The sequence below is a fragment of the Parus major genome, chromosome 1, assembly GCF_001522545.3.
Source record: "Parus major isolate Abel chromosome 1, Parus_major1.1, whole genome shotgun sequence".
NCBI classification, from domain to species: Eukaryota; Metazoa; Chordata; class Aves; order Passeriformes; family Paridae; genus Parus; species Parus major.
The window spans coordinates 104583925-104605407 of NC_031768.1; the positions used below are offsets into that span (position 1 = coordinate 104583925).

Genomic DNA, 21483 nt, shown 5'->3' on the forward strand with positions numbered 1-21483 from the left:
GGCATCCACTCTGATCACTTTATAGCTGTATAATTAGCTATTGGACATATTCAAGGGGTTTTCTGAGTGATACAAATACAGGAAACAACATAAGAGATAGCTTGTTCTTTCCTGATTCACGCTGTGCAAAATGCAGAGATGATGGAAAAATGGAAGCAGCAGTTGCTGATATTTGCATGTCCTTGCTAACTGGGCTCTGTCCTTACATAGCTATTAATTTTCTAACAACTTCTTAAAGGTTTTTGAAAATCTACAGTTTTAGAAGCTGGTATGAAACAAACATATATGTATTCTCCTAAATTGCCTTGATGTAGAATCCAGTGATTTATCTAATGACCTCAGGGCCATTTACTTTCTCTTCAGCTGGGTTCTCCTCAAAATGAGACGGGAATTTATTTTTCTCATCTCCTGTATAGAAGAATTTACAGCCACAAGTAGGAATTTCATAAATATGCACATTCTAATTTCTTAGCTATTTACACAGTGCTCTTGTAAACCTGGTCTAAAATGATTTTTGTATGCAGACCAAGCCAGTGCACAGACACACATGGAGTTGTTCAAATTCAATGGGGATGAACCAGGACCTCTAAATCACCAATTAGAGTGTTGGTTTGGATCTAAATTTCCTAGTTTAGGATCATGTCTTGAAAAACAAATGCTGAAATGAAGAGAGTATTCTGTATGAGCTGAGAGCAGGAGTTGGTCTTAGCTCCTCTTAGGAGAGAAGTTGTGAAAAAGATGCTATTGCAAACTTAGAGAAAGTGTCATTAAAATATTCCCACCCAGATTCACATAATTACAGATGGGCCAAGTACATTGCTCAGCATTAGGTTTATAAATTTCTTTTGGTGATTTTTTTTTTCCCTTTGTCCACTTTTAATAAGTTTATCAAATTAAAATGGCTTTATACAAATTTTTCCATGCCTAACTGGAAAACTGATTTTACTGGACAAAATTAAATTGACAAAATAATTCACTCTTCTCTAAGAATGTTGAAGTTCTATAGCAGTTTGGAGGCAAAAAGGGAGTGAAATGGGCAGGAATGAGAGGAATGGATGAAGCTTTTTGTCCTGAGAAGTGCTGGTGCCTCATGAATATCAGGTACCAAAAATATGTTGGGAGTAGCTACACTATGCCAAAGATGCACTTTGGTTTTGGTTTGTCCAGAGGATTTTCACTAAATTTACCCAAATATACACCTGCTTAAAAAAAAGTAGTAGTATCATCAATTCAGACACCAGAGAACCCATGAATGCAGATCTGGGCAGCATTCTCGTGCATCTGCACTGTGCTCCTGCTGCTGTCGCTCTCCTGGGAGGGTCCTTGGGTACTTCAGCTGAATTTTCTTGTGTTAAGTTTGTGGATAGGCCATATTTGGGTGACCTGGGGAAAAGCAGCCCCAGTTCAAGTGTAGACCAAACACCTGGAGAAGAGTCCATTTGCTGTGAGGTACAAAGAAGGGAGAGGCATGGATAATCGGAAGGGGAATTGGACTTGTGAACCCGCTGGGTTCCAGGTGCGAAAAGTGATATTTTTGGGCTAAAAAAAAAAAAAGATAAAATTACTAAGGAAACAGTAGCTTGATAGGGCTTGTACACAGACTTGAAATGGGAAATTATGAAGATTTCAATATAAATAGGCTAGAAATGAATTTACTTGCCCAAACATTGCTGGAATCTGCAGATCCTGGGTAGGAATAGGAATAGGACAAAAGCAATGGCTTGGGGAGAAGAATCTTTGCCCGTTAGACATCTCTATCATCTGGAAAAGTGTTATAGATTCTTGAGCATGTCTATTCTTCTGCTGACAAAATATGTTTTCCCCTGCCAATAGGTTTCCCTGCTAATAAGGAATTCCTGTGTGATGCTGTCACTCATTTACATAATTACTAACAGGTGGTTTTGTGTTCCTCATTTTCTGACTGATATTACGATTTGTACAAGTGGTGAACACTTTTTTGTCTGCAGTTGAATTAATAGAAGCTGAGCTTTGAACACACAAAATTAAAACTTCATTTCCACTCAAGGCCCCCCCCTCACCTCCTCAAAAAACAAAAAAAATGTGGCTCAGGTTGAACATGAAAATTCAGCAGATACTTTTTACCTTGCTTTTTAAGATCTCTATCTTGCCTCAGAGAGGAGCTATGAAAATAAGTGAGGTGATTATCATTAATATAGGTGTTATAGAGATCATGAGGAAATTAATAATTCTGTCTTTGAAGTGCAGTTTGAGTAGTAAGACAGGGGGCCACCCTCTAAACAGTACAACTAAAGCAAAATATTAAACACCTGCTCATTAAAAGAATACTGACAATCTGGAGATGTTTGGGGAAAAAATAGTGTGTGATCATATAATTGAAATCAGTCCCATAAGGCATCATAAACAGAAAGGAAGCGATTGAAAGACATGCAGACAGCCTTAATTCTGTCAGTAAGTGTGGCCAGTTTGATTTTTCAACCTTAATAATGTTCTTTTAACTTTTTTTAAAAATTATTTGCATTTGATTATTTGTATAGTAATCATGCATAACAAACCTATAAAATCAGCTCTGTAGTTATCAAGACAAACTGCCTAAGTCAGAATCTGGTATTGCTTGTATCTGTGTGAATTCTGAGTAATTTTTTTAAGTGACATCATATCCCTTAACTTGCTGAGAGTGAAATATGAAACCTAGTGTGTAACCAAGTTTTAAATGTCTTTATGATAAATCCCTGTCTTGTGTGGAAATACTGTTTCATATAAACCCAGCCTTATAATGGTTTGACTAGCATAAATAATTTATGACAATAAAAGTGTGGTATGGCTGAGGGGACAGAAAAAAATTTGTACAGTCCAAATGCAACTTGGAAACTAACCCCAGTGACATCCTTTCAAATGAAATTACCGGTACTTGGATTTTGTACCAGTATAACTGAGATCAGATTGTGGCTCTGCATCTGGATTTTAAGCAGGCCTGTACAACATTATGGTGATTAATACTATTTGTAGCCGTGCAGCCTAACATAACAAGGGTAAACAGAAGTTATTATTTGGACCTTAATTTGGTTTTCCTTGGTGAAGTTGGCGATGGGGGTCAGGGAAGCTCTGTCCTGTGCAAAACAGCTCACAATTGCCTGAGGTGCATAACACAGAGTTTAAATTTTCCTCCTCAGCATCAAGCTGTTGATCACTGCCAAAGGCAGGCTGACTCCATTGTCAGGAATTGTCCATCAGCAGCTCACACATTGCTGCAGCAGGAGCTCCCAGCTCAGGCTCCGTGTGTGCAGCGCTGCAGAGCCACAGCTTTCCCAGGGAAGGGCACGGCCTCAGAGACCTCCCCACTGCCCGGCAGGTCGGTCCTGGCACAGGCAGCCTTCTGGTGGCTCTTGCTGGAGGGCAGAATGGGACAGCCCCTGCCTCTCCAGCCCAGAACCAGAACCTCTTCCTGGTTCTTGATGCACATCATCAGTTCCACTGTCTGAATTTGTGGAGCGCAGTCTCCTTTCTGTTTGATGGTCGGGTAAGCAACAAGATGCTGAAAAGTCAGAAAGTGTTCATTTCAGCCCTCTGACTCACTGTGGAATTTTGATGTCTCTTTCAAGAGCGGCCCACGTTTCTCAGGAGACCGATCAACCAAGTGGTGCTGGAGGAGGAGGCCGTGGATTTCCGGTGCCAGGTGCAGGGGGATCCCACACCCACAGTCCGGTGGAAGAAAGACGATGCAGACTTACCGAGAGGAAGGTGAGAGCAATGTTCACTTTCAGATTTCAATTGTTGCACAGTGCTGGAATCCATCCCTACTACTAAGAGCTTGTTCTTTGACATTGTGTTCAAGATTTATTTCCCACATTGCTGCTCTTTTGGCACTACAAATCTTGTTCCAGAGGCAGCTGTGCAGGGAAACCCAACCTGGGTGAATTGTCCAGGTAACAGATTCCTGTGGAGGAAAGAAAAGTGATGTGTAGGTGTTGTGAGCACATGGGTATTCAGTGAATTTATTTGAGACAGTAAAGATGTTTTAGGACTGTAATAGTGATAGTAGCCTTCAGAATGATGTGCTGATACCAAGAGGGAGAAAATTTGGCAGGAAAGTTGCTCTTTTGCACTGGCAAGGTGAATTACAAGCAGAGCATGGTGGGCTTTGCTGGCTCCTCAGTTCATGTCTGTTAAGTCTTGGAGAGAAACCTTCCTCTTGAGGAAATGAAAAGCCAGACTAGCAGAAGTGTAAAGCAGAGTGGAAATCTGGAACAGGCCCCCTGTGTTCAAGAAAGATTAACTTAGTCTGGAACAAACAAAGAGAAAATTTTAGTGAGCAGGGGAAGGGAGTCTCTCCTGCAAAAGGGTTTTAAATTAGTTTGGCTGCTTTCAACTAGCAGAGCAGTTTTCAGTCCTCATTTTCTGGAACTCTTTCTTGTTTTGATGCTGAATCATTATTTCATTAAAACATCTCAACATGGAAATAGCTCTGGGAACAGGAATTAGAACCCAGGTGTCCACAACCCAACAAGTCCTTCTGGCACTAGGAGTCCTGATTTATTTTAGCACAGTTTTAATTTTAGCAGCTGATATGCATAGTGCCTCTTTATTTTTTTATTTTTCCCCTATCGTTTCTGATCTTGTCCATCAGTTGAATATACTAATGGAAAAATACAAAATCTAGCAAAAACATTTCTGTGTAAGTTAGATACATATGTATATATATGCATATACGTACTTTAAAAAAAAATAATTTTCTTGCATTTGAAACAAATTTAAAAAGTGATTTGGCTGTTTTTTTTATTAGAGTGACAGATATGTGTGAATGTAATACACAAAATATTATTTTCAAGAGAAGACTTTTGGATGTCAAGATGGATTTTTCTCTTTGCTTGCTCTTTAAGTATGTATTGTAGAGTAGTCCACAGTAAATACATTGTGTTTCTGTGATTTATTCTTGTCTTTGTGCTGCTTCTGTTGTTTTAAATCATGTCTCCTTCTAGGTCTCATAAGCAGAATTAATAGATGATGAACCCACAATGTCTTTGGTTGGATTGCACTTCTATTAAATATTTTTAGTGACCCTATCCCTTCTTTTTCTCTAACATCTGCACTTTGGAGGCAAATGCCTCTGATAATTAGCATTGTGTGCTTTCTATTCTATAGAAATATATAACACAATATGTGAGCATATCTTCCCTGTTCAAAAAGTGGACATTTCCAAACCATGCTTCATGATGCTAAATCAAGGAAGATAAACTTGGAACCTCTAAAACAAAAGCTATTGGGTTTTTTTATGGACTTACTTAATACCAGCAAATAAATTTGCCCAGGTATAGTCTGAATGAATGGATGGATGAGAAAGTGATGATATCAAAATTTTATAAATTAGCAAAGAATATCAAAGTGATTTTTCCGTGTTGAAATTAAGGGATTTTTTTTTAGGTGAAAGACAAATTATATTTCAGCTTCTCAGCTCCTGTATTTTAAGAGTTTTAGCATCTACAATGATAAATAAAGCCCTCAAGAATTTCCCTTTGTTATTCTTCCTACATGCAAAAATATTTCTGAGCAGATCTCTGAGCTATTTGTCTTACAACTTTCAATATAAATTTCCTGTTTCTACAGCTAACAGTGTTCTTTGCACATCTGTCTGTTTTCATTTTCTCAATAATTTCATTTTGGTGTCATCCCTAGATTGCAAGACAATTATAGTAGGTATCTGTTTCAACAATTACTGCAGATTTTTAAATGTGTCTATTGTTGATTCAGTTTTCAAAAGTGTCTGGTTTAGTGGCAGCAAAGTGGGACAAACTGAATTTTTGTATTTTGTGTTTTGTTTCTGTAATTTGCTCCTGGTGAATGCCAGAATCAGTGATAGTGGATCCATAGTCTTTCAGAAATCCTTGTCTGTTTTTCCACCTTATCTTGTTTTAGGTTGTTTTAGTGACCCATGTGGCAAGCAAAGAGAAAAGCGATTCCAGTGATTTCTGGTGACAAATGTGAACAGTATTGCTTCACCAATTGGTGTGTTGAGTAGTAATTGGAAAATAATTTCAGGCTTTTAAAGTCCTGATTATAAAGGTCCCTGATGGACTGTAAGCATCTCCAGTTGCAATTGGATTAAATGAGAAAAAAAACTCAACTTCTAAAGAAATTACTATGTTTGAAAACATGAGTCCTTATAAAAAAAATAATTTGGCTATTTGTCAAATTGTGTAATTGCCCAGGAGTATATAAATAACCATGCTTCAAATCTGAGAATAGGCAGTTTATTCTGATGATGCAAAACGTAATTCCCAATTTCAGTTGTTTTGAACTGATGATCTAAACCAACTATGATAGTCTGTATTTTGAATTTAAAGCCTTAAAGTGGTTCTTTGAGTAGCAATTTTTAAAATGCCTGGGAAACTTTGGTCTCACTAGTGGTCAAAGGAAGTTACTTATCCAAGATCCTGTAGACCTGATTTGAGATTTCAAACTGTGATACATGTCATGGAGCTCCTCTGTGTATGAATGGGCAGGAGTTAAAAAAATGATAATTACTAGGTGAAAACAGTAGTGTGAGTGATGTATGATAACTGTTTCCATAGTTCTTTTGCACCACTGTGATAAAGAATTATTTGCATTCTTCAGTGCTTAAAATTCTTGTTAGAGCCTAAATTGGTCCCAGCAAATTAATATCTTGTTGATCTAAACATTGCTACTGCACCAACAGGGAGAATCAAATCCAGTGTGAAGTCTGGGGTATGTAAAGCCTTTTTCCAGAAGCTGTCCACTTCAAATCAGTGACCCAAGACTGAAATGCACTGTTAATCAGAGGTAGAGGCACATGGTGTATATTTTATTTTAATTGCTCTAAGAGTTCTGCCTCACACAACAGCCTCCCCAGTACAAAAAGGGTGGGGAATAGTTAATCAAGTATGACTCATGTCAAACTACTGGAGGTGAACAGGATGTTTTGGGGTCATCAGTCCTATGTCTTTGGCTGCAATATGAAGTTCACTATTCCATGAACAGAGTTTTTTCTCATTATAAGTGGCACAAGGAAATGGTACAAAGATTGTGTCAAATTGACTCAGACAATTGTGGCCATGCATAATGATTAAAACTTACTGAAAATTAAATAAAATTTTTCTTCTTGCATCAAATTTTTTTGCTAGGCACATGTTCAGGTATCTTTTCCTTTGATGTCTGCTCAGCAGAAATAGAGATTATACTTTCTTTCCAAGGAGTTGATGGTCTTCTGTGTGGTAGGGAATCAATATGGCCTGGATTAACTTTTTATTCATCTACATTTTAGTCCTGGTAACAGAGAGAAAATGACATTATTTGAGAGCCTACAGCATGAGAGTGGCAGATCTATGAGTAGCAATTTAATAACATTTGAATAAGGTTTGTACAGTGTTTCATGTCTTCAAATTTTCTAGTGAAGCCGAGGAGAGCAGCTGCATGGTCTGTAATTATATAGCAAGTAATAAGTACTTTTTTTTTTTTTTTTTTTAGGAAGTGAAGAGATTTTCAATTACAAGTCAAAATTTATGACACACTATAATAACTGTTTAAACCTTTTATACAGAAGAAGTTAGCAGTGCCAGCTCTTCGGGAGAGTGAGGTTAGCTCAGCAAATGTATTTTTCAGTTGCCTTAAAAATGACTGAGTAGCAATCACATAGGCCTTTTTTTGCATTCCAGCCCAGAACAGCTGTTTTAGCTCAGTAAATACATCTTTAATGAAATTACAACCTGCTCTTTTAAGTTGCATTTACAGGCACTGTCTGATTAGATGGATATTGTACTAGAGATGAAAAGTGGCAACTGCACCAGCAGGAAGAGGTATTTGTTTTATATGCCACCCACACAATGGGAGTGTGGGCAGAAAAACCAAGAGTGATACTTCAGAAGGAAAGTGGTGTGTACTTTACACAAGGTACATTGCTAAGTGCTAAGAGATTGTAGGTTATTAAATGAAACCGAACAGTGACACACAGCAGTGAAAATCATAAACAGCGCAGTAAGCTTTCTTATTTGCTGGAGATTAGGAACGTCCATTAAAAATTATTTGGGAATAAGCATTCTTAAAACAGAGAGTTAATGTATTCTAAGGTCTGTGTTAGCTGCAACAGCACAAGCCTGTGAAGGTTTTGCTGTTTTTAAAACTGGCTGCTTTTTTTTTATGCATAGTCTGGGTAGAAGTGCTGCCACACTTCTGATAGAGCTTAATGAAAAGAACACCTGTAATTTCACTGCTTTCCTCCATGGTTTCTTGTGAGCCCAAAACTAGGAGTACAACACAACGTTTTAGAAAATCTCTCTGTCTTCCAGATGCAACTCTTTGAAATGGATTTAAACACAACTGACAGCGAACCTAATGAACTAAGAAAAGCTGGAATTTTTTTTAGGAGATCCAGAAAGAGCCTGATAGCCTGAGAAGTTTTGCATTTACATTTCCCCACTGTGATGGGTTGACCCTGGCTTGATGTCAAGTGTCCCCCAAAGCCTTTCTGTTATTCCCTCCCCAGCTGGACTGGGGGCAGAAAATATAATGAAAGGCTCATGGGTCAAGATAAGAATAGGGGGAGATCACTCATCGGTTAGTGTCATGGGCAAAACAGACTCAACCTGGAGAAAAATTAGTTAATTTTTTTTTCAACCTAATCAGAATAGGATAGTGAAAAATTGAACCACACCCTCTCCCCACCTTCTTCCTGGACAAGGAAAGGGGGTTGTGGTCAGTTCATCACACCCTGTCTCTGCCACTGCTTCCTCCTCAGGAAGTGAGGAGGACTCCGTGCCTGGAGTTCCTCCTCCTCCTTTCTTCACTGACCTTGATGTCTGCAGAGCTGTTGCTCTCTCATGAGGGCTTTGGTGGACACCTTGCACATACCCACCACATCATGACCACAAGATAAGACTCTGTAAGCAAGAGAAGCAGTAATTTTTAAGAATAAACAGTGGTGCTCCATAATTCCATTTATATTCTGTGGATAGGATATTGAGGTATTTAACTCCAGCCCCCTCTAGATACAACCAAGGGGAGAATGACCTTTCAATGAAATATGAGTTAATAACACTACAGCGCAGTGTGCTTTGTTCGAGTTAATATCTGTGCAGATTGTAAGAAAATGCAGTCTAATGTGTATTGAAAATTAATTAGAGTAAAGAGTGTATTTTAGTAGTGTAATGAATATAATCTTTGGTTACATCACCAAATTTCTATTGCAATTAATAACAATTAACGCTTTTAAATAAAGGGTCGGGAGAGAAGGATGTTTTTCATATGAGCTATATCACATGTACCATTTGTCATCTCTGGTTAGATCCTGTATGATTTGCATGCCATCTCTTTTTTTCCTTAAGCTAAAGCATTAAGAAGAGATTAGTCCTTTTATGAGGAGCATAGGGGAGAAGATTGGATGTTCTTAATAGCTTGTCAAAAAGAGACAATGAAAGACAGAGGTTTAATATGGTATTTGTATCCTTACATACATCTGGAGGCAGGAGAGGAGGTTTGCAGAGGATTTTGTTGTAGTTGTCTGGCAAAGAGAGAGCAGCTCTGTAACTTGCAGAGTCTATGGAGCAAGAGTGAACACTGGCAGATCTCAGTCGAGTGCAGCATAAAACATCTTTTCATCTGTTATGTTGAGCCATTTGAGAAAACTTGTGTAAAATCAGGGATACCATTGAGAGATCAGGAGGTGATGAGAGGTAAATGATGCAGGGGTTGGTTAATTTTTTGTGTATATGGCATGAAGATGATATACCCCAGTGATGGTGGGATGGCCCTTCCTGTAGCGCTTCGGTCGAGTGTCCCTTTTCTCTGATTGCTGTCTTGCCTGTCACTGGTCCCTTCCTGCTCTGCAGGTGGAATTATATTCCTTACACTTGTATGAGGAGTACATGCCCAAGTGAATGTGTAAATGAGAGCATTTTTTTACGTTTTAAATCCCTCAAAACTTGACATAGAATAAAGTCCTATAATTGCATCGTCCCACAGTTCCCCCAGAGGTTTATAGTCTAACCCAGGAGTTGCCTGCCATTCCATTTGTCTGAAATATTAAAAGCTGTGAGGAAAAGCATAGATGTGTGGCTCTGCTGGAGTGATCAGCAGAGAAACAGTTAATAACGTTGACATATAAATTGCCTTCATGTTAAGTGTCAGTTCTCACCACAGAGCTGAAGAAGAGCTATTGTTTCAGCCAGTCTGTTTGCAGATTCATGACAATACTCTCCAGTTACTTACATAAGGGTCAAGGTTGGAAAAATAGCTTTACAACTCCATGGACAGCAACCATAAAGGAATTGTGTCAACTGGCACTCCTGCCTGCATGTTTTCTCTTTATGCTGTGTGAACTATTGGTGATCTATGAAGTGATCACTGACAGTGCATTAGAAACAGTATTTTCACAGAAGAATGTTCTTCTTTCTTTTTATTCTTCCTTATTCTGCAGCCTAAAATAGTCAAGTTTCAGAGAATTAATGAAGCCACTAGAAGAGTTCAGAAACAAAATTTAATGCCAGTTTTAGTAGCCTCAAACATGGTTTTATCTGAATTTTCCAGTCACAGAAGGCTGCAGTAAAAAAATAGTCTTGCAGAAAGGGGACACAGTGAAATGTAACACAGAATTTAATTAAAAATACTCCTACTGGTGTTTAAATATTTCTTTAGTATCAAAAAAAGTAAAGTATACTGTGTAAAAGCTTTGTAATCACATGGTTTGTGTACTGGATTTATAATTTTTAGAATATTAAGGTAGACTTTTTTCTCTTATCAGTATATTAACCATTAAAATCATAGAATTAAAAAATAAAGATTGTTAACTATGCTTTTTTTTTTTTTTTTTTTTTTTCCATGAAAGCCTCAGGAAAACAGGGAGGAGGATGTTGTTAGTTATATCCAAGTGGGAGTAAGATTCAAGAGCTCTAACCACTGATGCTACTGGAATGTCTGGCCTGCAGGGATTTCTTCTCCTCTAAGACATTCCTTCTCTTCATGGGATACAAAACTTGCCATCTGAGTTAAAAACAAATTAACTTACACTGTCAGTGAAAACACTTTAATGGTAAAGTTTTAAGCCTAAAAACCACTTAAAGTCCCTATCAGTAAGTTCTATGTTGATAATTGCTTAACTAGCAAAATGTACTTTTTAAGAATATGACTTCTGGCTCAACTGCAGTATTGAAGGCACTTTCATTACAACATTAACATGACTTCATCTTTAATTAGCACTTCAAGCTTGGTTACTGATTTGAAATACAGATTAGGAAATATTTAATTTCTCTGACAACTTCATAGTAATCTTTCATATGCTTTAGGCAAATAACAATAAACAGGCAAACACAAATTCTGTTTATTTCAAACTACTCGTGATCTGCATACTCATGTTAAGAAAATGTGTCAAGCCAAGTTTGGTGGGCACATGATGCCAGTCTGGGCTCAGATCTTTTTACTCTGTTACTTTGTTCCAGTCCTTGCAGTAACATTTAAATTTTTCAAAAGCTGAAATGGACAAAACCAGATAACTCTGAGCATCAAGGGTACTTTTCTGAGGGATGAATTTATGACATAGGCATTAATAATATAAATCTCCCCAAGTGCCTGACAAATGTATCTCATCTGTGAGGGAAAGGACTACTCCTGGTGACGGGAGGACAGGTCTCCATGCCAAGTTATTACGAGGTCTCTTAGATCATACTTCCACCAACGCGCCAGTTTCTGAAATGTGAAGCTCTGTCTGGAACTAAAATCAAATCAGAAGCCTATTTTGTGTAATTACCATGTGGTAATTCCCTATGAGTACACTTCCATGTGCAAGCAGAGATGTAAAGGTAAAGGATAGAACCTACATAAGTTTAGACAGGATTTACGGCGTCATTGATTCCCAGACGTGTTTTGTTCTTAACTGCTCTTTGTTTCCAAATTATTTCAAAGAGAATCAAAAACCAGTCTCAGTTTTCTTCCTTGGTTCTCTTCTGAGCATGTGGCTCCTGATTTTGTAAGACAGTACACATTTGTATGTGCAGTCACACCTGTCTGCATGTAAGAGCAGTGCTGTGGAGTGTAATGCATCCAGGTAATTTGGAAAACTCAATTTCCTTGGACACAGGTATGGTTTCCAAATGTTGGCCCAGTAACTGTAACAGTTGTACACATATTTTATGAGATTTAGATATTTTTATTGAAAGTTTTCCTTTAAAGCACAGTGCAGCGTGGGTTTTTTTGCAATTGAAAAGTGTCTACTCTAACAGACTGAAATAATCTGCTGATCACAACACATAAGAAGTTTGGGACTAAATCAGAACCTGCATCAGCACAATTGAAGAAAAGTCACAATAGTGAATAGTGGCCTGTGTCACACAGCACTTTTCCTGGTTTGTTGTATAGAATAAGGAAATACAGAATATAGAAACCATTTTATATTACAGCTTGCAAATATGCATCACACAAAGAAATTCAAAGTAATATAAGATTGTCTTCTACCTTTCTCTGGCATGAATGGCAGAGCCAAAAAATAAATGGGTGTCTGGACATGTAGATGTGATGAGTAACCATCCTGTCAGTACCTTGGAGATAACTCACTGGTAGCTCTATTTATCATGGCTGTAAGCATTGTCTTAAAACCACCCAGCAAAAAGCTTCTTTTGATTTCAGGGGCACAACAGAGTAATTTGAGACCAGTGCACACAAATATATCCATAACTGTTGCTGATTCAGGTTTTGCTAGAGAAATAAAACCTGACACTCCTCTATCTTTCCCCCAGAAAGCTGTTACCCATATAGGTTTGGGCTTCTGGCTTCTCCCACTTACCAGTGCATGGCATGGAAGTGAAAAAACTCAGCTTGTGTCGGATATGCATTGCCAGTGGGCATGGAGGCTCTCCCTTCTGCTGCTGGATCACACAAGCCTGAAGCAGGTAACAGCTCACACTTCCCATCTCACTGCAGCTTCCCTCTGGCTCCCTCCATCTGGCACAGGGAGTGCAGGAGCCAGGGAAAAGCTGTGGCACTATGCAGGGAGCTGAAGTGCCAGCACCACAAAACAGAAGTGGAGACAGAAGCTTAAGCCTCCTTAACTACCTCCTGTTTTCCCTGGTTTTGGCCAGTAGCATCTCTCTATTTGGGCTCCCTAATCATCGGTCTTGTGAGCAATCTTGAAGCTTTGTGCGTGTTCTGCAAAATAGTCTGGCAAACAGGCAAAAGAAAATTGAGCAAAGTCATTTATGTGCCATCTCAAAAAAAAAAAAAAAAGTCAAGCCTATAATGTGTACATACAAAGATTCTAATTTATTATATAATATTTTTTCATTTACAATAATGTTTTAGATGAAAATATATACCTGATATAAATTAATGCAATTTTTTTTAGCCCAGTGGCATCATTTATTAACACTTTAGATGTGACTTTTTCCTCTTGCAATATCCCTTTAGCAAAAAATAAGACTTTTGAGTTGGATTTGTCAAGGTCAGCAGTGCATTCTGTGAAGTTTAAAATACACTGCTAAAGTGAGTACATCCTTGTATTATCAGTTAGGCCTACTTGGATTTTTAGGAATGTAATGGCTCCAGCTGCAGATGCATTTTTGCTATCTGTGCATGTTAAAAACAAAAGAGGTGCATTTTTTATGCTTAGCTGCATGCACATTTTTGAAAATATAGAAACTAGGGGTTCTGTGAAACACCGTGGAAAATGTATATCAAATGCAGAAAAACAAAACAATTATTGTTAAATATATCTAAATTCAGTAATTTTTTTGTCTATTTTTTTTATTTGATAATAATGAGGAAGACTGATGGCTGAGTATGAACAGATACACTTCCAAATGTGGGGAAAAAAATCCAACTATGGCAAAATGAGTTCAATTCAAGTTTATTCTTAGATGCTTAAGTTAACACATGAATTCAACCTCGGTACATTAATTTGTGATACTTAAAAACAGTTAGTGTGTTTTGTTTTATTTGCTGTTTGGCTGAGCAGATGGTAATGGTTTTGACACAATTCAGTTTTTTATTTTTCTTCTTTTCTTTTCTTGAAAAAGACAAGGCTCTTTTTCCCACTTTGTCACAGCTGGTTACCAATCAATCTCAATTCACAGTACAGTGATGATAGCACATGTTGTTCAGGGGCCAAATCTGATTGGGTTGCATTTTCAGCAGTGTTTCATATCAAAAAAAAATTGTGTCTGTATGGCAGTGACTGTCAGCACACTATTGTACAACTGTCATTAATCAGAACTAGCAACAATGAATGCATTCATATGTGCCAGAGACTGCCAGATTTCACTCAAAATCACCCAATTCCTATTAGAATTTCCTCACCAGCAGTGTTTTCTCATATGCCTCTTGTTTCTCTCTTTCTTTTTTCCTTGCCAGTCCCCTGCCAGCCCCTTCCTCTTCGCTTAATTAAAGGCAGGCCTGCTCTATTACTTGTAGAACAGAAATTATGTAACGTGGTGCCCAAAAGTGGCTAGTTTATATCTGGCACAGACTGACTGGCTGTTTAAAAGACCTCTTCCAGCTCAGTCTGATGGCTGAAGTCTAAGCTGCACCAAAAGGTTAAGCACCTCCAAATGTTTAACAAAGTGAAGTTCTTAAAATCAATTAGATGTCCATAAACATGTGAAACTGATGTCTGACGCCCTGTGGTTTTATCTCAGTGCTGCATTAATTGGGTAGGATAAGCAATATTTGGGCAGTATGTCACAAGTTGTTTCTTGACTACACATATTTTGAAGACATAGCCTTCTTCATGTACTGGCAACGTTAAGGAGCAATTTAACCACTGCACCCTGGTTTTCTGCCATTCTGTCATCAATTCAGGAGCCTGGTAAACACTCTCTGTGATTGGTATTAGCAGAGAGGACCCTGCTTCTTATTCAGAAGCACTAATCCAGATGAGAGTGAATCCAGATGAACTTCCACAGAAAATGAGGTGAAAACATCTTGCCATGGGGATTTGAGGCTCTAGGACAGAGAGGAGACAAGGCACTGTTCAAGGCTGAGAGCAGGTGGATACTTGAGAAATTTAAAAGATGTTCAGTCTTCATTCCTTGTTATTTTGTTTGTGTTGCTGTGGGTCAGGCTAAAAGCCAGTTTTCCTCCTTTCTTCTTCCTGCCTGCTTCATCTGCCAAAGCCCTTCACTGAACTGTGGTGACTTCTGGGGACAGTGGGTGTGGAACAGATGACTGACGGGCAGCATATCAGTACTGCAGGACAGCAGATGGTTCTAGTGCCCCACGGGTCCATCCATGTATGAATCTAATTGCTAGATGGCACGTTCTCTCAGGGTGCTCCAAAAGTATTGCCTGTTGGAGAAGCAGACTGGGAGAGATGAACCTGTCCTTGAAGTAATTGTTAACTGGACCATGACAGCGACGTGTCTACGCCACCCTCCGTTTGGTGACCCAAGCGGGAGCTGATGGCTGTGCCCACCACCCTGCGTCCTGGCATGCCATGCAGCTGGCTCCTCCACCCAGCAGCCTTGGCACAATGTGCATGATTGGCAGGTGCAGGGATAAAGGCTGCTGGAGCCTCGGAGGCAGCTGGCTGGCATGCCGGCACCAGCACATCCGTGACAGGAAGCAGAGTGAGTCAGCTGCAGCCCACAGCAAGCTGGAGCTCCCTGTCCCAGCCTGCCTGCATCCCTGTTCAGGCAGCCTCTCTCAGATAGAGCCCTGCTGCCTGGCTGTTTTGTTCTGCCCAGCATAAAGTGAAACAGTGATGTTATCTGTTGTACAAAGAGAAAAAATCAATTACATAGATGGCTAATTGTTGCCCAGCTTTATAGCCCTGATTCCGATATCCAATTCATGTTTATGTGACAACTGATCTTAGTTTTCTCATCGTACAGGAGCTGAATACAAATTTATATTTTCAGCCTCCTAGAGCTGGCCTCTTGTCAAGAAAATAAGCATTTGCTCTTGTCTCTGCAATCACCAAAGACAAATCCTTGTGGGATAATGTCATATTCTAGAGATTTTTAAGGGGGCCAATTTGCCTTTTCTGTCTTATGAAAACAGTGATTTTTATTTACCGTTGACTAATGCAGCACAGCATGCAAAATGACATAATTTGTGAGCAGTCTAGAAAAAATGTTCTTTAGTGGCTGTTGAATGTAGTTGTAATAGATGTGTAGTTCTCCAGAAAGTGCATATTAAGTTCTCTAATATCATAACTACCTGCCCCCTCACCACTACCAATGGCACTATGCTGGCAAAAAAGTTATCCCTACAAGTTTCTGAAGTTTGCAATGTCATCGACTTACTCTTCCCCTTGGCATATCTCTTATTAATCAGTTTAATCTGAGGTACTGCATATACATACAATTAAGTGTAACTCCTAAGGAAATGGGTATTATATGTGCTTATGTTAACTCTGGCAGAATGGTTAGCCTCAAATTTGTCTTTATTAAATTATTTCTTGCTAATTGATAAAATGGACCTACTGAATATAGAAAGAAGTTGTATTGTGGTGAGTGTGAAAAGATGTCTTGACTTCTTTTTGTTCTTGGAAGTGCTAGGAATGCTGTAATTGATGTTGTGAGCTTTAGTTAGACCTAACAGAAATTTAAATGTTTCACCATATGGGATCTTTGAGTTAAGATGCTTTGAAGTCTGCTAGAACACAGCACTCTCTCTCCAAACCTATACCAAAGGAACCAATAGCAATGTTCATTGTGTACACAAAAAAAGTTAAGTTTCATGTTCCCAAAGGATCTAAAAATGCTCATAGAGCTTGACAACATTCCTCTGATTTGTTGCATTGCATTCTTATTCATCCAAACATTTAAGGGTGCTCTCCCATATGATTTTAATGTGTTTCCTGTGCAAGTCTATAAGGCCTTTAATGCATGACAAAAAGAAAGTAAATGAGTCCTTCTAAAATTATGTCATGACTGTGTATACAGTGAGAAATAGTTTTGACACCTCCTGAAGTCTTGATCTGTCTTTAGTTTTGTGTTCCTGTTTCACTGATATGTGTGAATCTGAGGCCAAGTCTAGATTCAAGGTGACTTAATGTATGACATCGAGAAGAAATGTTGTTGAAAATAATTTAACAAATTTATATTGAAAGGGTAAACTATTTATGCTGATAACCAGGATTTGGGAACAAAACACATTTTCTACAACATGAAATATCCTGTTGACTTTAATGAGCTTTGGATCAGAGCCTAAAATACTTTGTTAGGCATGACTTCTGCAGGATAATAACAATTTAACTGAAAATATTTTTCTGGGTATAATCAATCTAAATGCATTGAGAATAAAAGTTCACTGCATGTTGGAGTACATAGTATTAAGTTTTATACATTCTCATAGTTTTAGAATTATTTCAGCAGTAAAAACAAAGAAATGGACAAAGCACAATTGAATTGTTTCTAATTTCTTTTAAGAAAGAGAAAATGTCATTGTCCACCCTTATTGAATCGTTTTGTTGTATTTCTGTGAAACTGATAAATCTGCTTTAATGTGCCTCTTCAATAAATGTCACCTTCCAGAGCCTGAATATATTTTTTATTGTTTGCAATTGGGTAGTGTGAGATCCTACCAACACGCTCACCATTCCCTAAGGGATTGCAGCTGCAGGGGAAAACTGTATATAAAAGGAAATTTCAAAATCAGCAAAAGGTAAAAACGTGTAGCTCACATAGTTAAAGGCATGATAAACCTGAGCTGTCATGTATTGATAACTGATGTCTGATACCTTAATTTTATCTTATTGCTCTAGATCAAGGACAAAGTGAATTATATTATTAATAAAGCCCTAATACTGAACATAGCAATACTAATTTTATGTAAAGTTTCTAACTAATGCAGAGCGCAATAAAAGTGTCATGAAGATTAATGCTTTGTGGAATTATCTAATGCTGGATAATACTTTATCTTCCAAACTTGGCTCCCAAGATAGATTTAGACTGGCATTTTCCAGGTGATAGTTTTTGTCCATTTCTGTTGCCCACAAAAAGAGTTCTCATTCTTTTGCTGTGACACAGGTATGACATCAAAGACGACTACACCCTGCGCATTAAGAAAGCCATGAGCACAGATGAGGGAACCTACACCTGCATCGCTGAGAATCGGGTTGGAAAAGTGGAAGCCTCTGCCACGCTCACCGTGCGAGGTGAGTGCTCCCCCAGGGGCAGGGCCTGTGTCCTACACGGATAATTGCTTTTGTGAGATGGGCCACAGCCTTCCCTGCTGTTGTTTGGCTTCCACACACGCCTTGCCATGGTGGCTGCCACACTGATCCACAGCGCAGGTGAAATCCTGGTCCTGGTGATACCTCATGCAAAATTTTAATTGATTTCAGTGGGATAAGACCCCCAGTGGTTAAAGTCCTGTCCCAATGTGTTTTTATTGAAGAGCAGATGCATATATGCATAAGCAAGCACTACATAACTGTGGGCATAGACGTTAATATGTGAGCCACCAGTCCAGGCTATTAGTCACGTTTCTTTCTCTAAGAAGTATAAAGAGTAACTATATTTATTAATGACAAACATAATACAGATAATATTATTATGGGATTAGCTCTGCCATAATGAAGCTCTCTACCGCTACCCTATACCCAAAAAATAAGCCATAGCCAAAGGAAAGAGAAAATCCTAATTAAATTTTTTAAGTGCTGCAAGGAAAAATCTAATTATTCTCTCCTAAAAAATTTGTGGTCTCTAGTATGCACTCACTGTTATGTGCTGCTCTTTGATTTGGTAAGGAGGTTTTAAGGCTGGTGGAATAATGAGTTGCCAAAATATCTTCGTGTCAGTAGATACAGACATTCTAAAGATTATAGGGAGAGAAAAAGTTTGTAAGCTAATATTTCTATCTGAGTAAATAGAATATAATAGTTATTACTTCATTCCAAAAGATAAGCAGCAATTTGGCACAATGGATACCATGCAGACACTATTTCACAGTTTAGTGGTGCATGCTGGCGGTTTTCAGTAGAGCTGTGAAAGGTTAATAAAAACATTTTTAGCTTTATCTGTCCTCCTCTTTTCATACACATTAAATCAAATGTTCAAAGTCTCAATGGATTGCTTTATTAGAACTGGGGTCAACTGACCCAAGAGGCCAGCTTCCATTTCCATCCATTTAATGCATGGACACAGTTCAGTTTAATTTGCTGAATTCAAAGGGAAAAAAAAAAGCCACTGAGTGGCTTTGTAGGGAGGGGGAGATGAGATGTTAGCATGTAACAAAGAAAAGAGAGTGATGTGATAATCTGTTGAAATATTACCTCAGTGTTCACTTTAGACTGTGACAATATGGCTCTTCCCATTTTAAGTTGAAGAAATAGGTGTGTAAGAGATTGTTCTTCCCTTTTGTAATATGGGAAAATCAGTCACCACAGCCAACTCCCAGAAACAGTCTCACTCTGTACCTTTGTCTCAGGCAGGATCACAGAGTCCAGTAATTCTGGTCACCAATTCCCTGGCCTTTAAACACTCCTAGAACTGTGTCCACTGTGTATATGACTGGAGCAAGACTTTCAGATTTGCTACCCTGACTTGTAACATAAACAACAGCTAGAACCCAGCAAAAAAATCCTTTGTAATCACCGAAGCTTGAACCCAATGAAATTAAAGGGAGAAAAAGTCAAGGAAATGTGTAATTTAATTGATTTTTCCCCCAGTAAAAGCATGTTTTCATTATCTTGCGTATTTTTCCCCCTGGGTTTGTCATTTACAGTCAAATACATAATGTTTATTCAATACAGAGGAAGCCATGGTATTAGAAACATACAACATGTTCAGGATATGATAGAAAATGAGAAAAAAATGAGAAAAAAGCAAGAAACTCATTGGAGAAAACTATTAATCCAAATTTTGTGAAAACAAAGGATGGAGAAATCTCCCTTTGACTTTAAAGGGATGATGAACAATAGACTTCTTAATTAAAGAAAGCCTTAATTCTGAATTCTTAATTAACAGTGTTGTCTGACACTGGTTTTACCATGTCATGTAAAGGAGCAAAACCACTTAGCATTTCAAAATTTACCTTGAGAGTGTCTTGGACCTTGCAGGTGTCATGTAGTTCTATCTGCACACCTGACAACAACCACATAATCCTTAGCTCCCTCATTCACATCTCCGTCTTCTTAAACCGGAGGATGGGGATGCAGTCAGGAAAATTGCATTACACTGTCACAAACAGCAGCAGAATCTGACTTCTGTGACCCAGACTCCATGTTCTCTCTTGGAAAGATGCATATCACTCTGATACCTCATCTTTCTGCAGGAGAAGGAGTGTGTCCATAATACTGGAAGCCAAAAAGTGTTCCAACAGATGATGGGTGAGAACAGAAACTAGACTAGACACAGTTAAATAAAATGGGGACAGAGCCATGGGAAGGTTGAGAGCCAAAAAGGCCCTTGCAAATTCTGTTACCTCTGAATTTGCATGTCTTACATTTGAGCTTAGCCTCTACATAAGCACACAGAGCTGGTAATCTTCTTAAAAATAAGAAAAAGAAAAAAAATGAATCGTGCCGTTGCTCAGAAATGTGTAATTATTGCTGCTGATAAAATAAGGGAAGCTTTGCCTACACAGATCCAACCTGGAGTCAATTTTATGTCCAAATTTTCAGCTCTTCTGAAAGAGATGTCTATATTTTATTAGCAGAGGGACTGACAGCTCTCTTCCCCAGCACAAGTATAATGAAGGGCTGTTGCTATAACCAAGAAATCACTTGTTGCAACGGCAACTTTCAATCTCTATATCAGCCTGAAACAGTATTAACCTGTCAATCATTTAACAGCAATTTTTTAGGAAGTAGAAGTTACCTAAGAAGTAATTTGGGAGGTTCTGGATTGAAGTCCCTGTGGCCATTTCAGTCCATTTGTTATATTTTCATCAGCACTGTCAGTGATGAAAAACCACTGTGCTGTAAGCTCTCATGCCCATTATTGAATGAGAAAAACTGTCCTGGGCTTTCTGTAGCCCTTACTGTTATACTGATTGGTCATGCTTAAAATTCAGTTGGTATTTGACTCAGAAAGCAAATGCCTTGCGTGACATTAGGCAGTGTGAGGCTTAAATTGATGTGTTCATTGGGATCTAAAAGTTTGTGCTAATGCAATGCAATTTTTCTTTTATCAGGCATTAACGATGATACTTGATGATGGCATGCGAAGATAATAAAAATTTTTCTCAGAGAATGGTTTCAGTCAGCTTGTTCAGATGCTGTGCTCAAGCAAATGGGATGATAGTGGCACGTGACTAAACAATAACAGCAGTGAACATTTGCCTTAGGCTGCCATTTGAGGGGTTAGCAATCATGGTAGTATCCATAGTGGAAAGTAACATTACACGTCATGCATTCTGACAGATATTCTTTTCTTTTTTTAATTTCCTTTTTATGTTCTCACTACACCATTGTAATGTCAACAGCTCGCCCCGTTGGTAAGTAACCATCCTTCTATCCATTTTAGCATGGCTTCATGCAATGCTTCATCTTTCATTTGCAGCAGCATTTCACTGGCTGGAATAAGCAGCCAGCGCTTAATAGCTGTAACTGTCTAACACCAG

At 38.4% G+C, this 21483-nt stretch overlaps 1 protein-coding gene across 9 annotated transcripts in view; it reads left to right on the top strand.

Moving 5' to 3' along the window:
• Nucleotides 1-21483, top strand: part of ROBO2 (roundabout guidance receptor 2) — an 867116-nt gene that overhangs the window by 725602 nt on the left and 120031 nt on the right. For 5 of the 9 annotated variants that reach the window (XM_015636755.3, XM_033518494.1, XM_033518487.1 and 2 more), the window contains exons 5-7: nt 3582-3720; nt 17946-18073; nt 21346-21357. In XM_015636755.3, the coding sequence (XP_015492241.1) occupies nt 3582-3720; nt 17946-18073; nt 21346-21357 (279 nt within the window). The remainder of the gene's footprint in view (nt 1-3581; nt 3721-17945; nt 18074-21345; nt 21358-21483) is intronic. The other 4 variants (XM_015636762.3, XM_033518495.1, XM_033518492.1 and 1 more) reach the window with 1 other exon arrangement.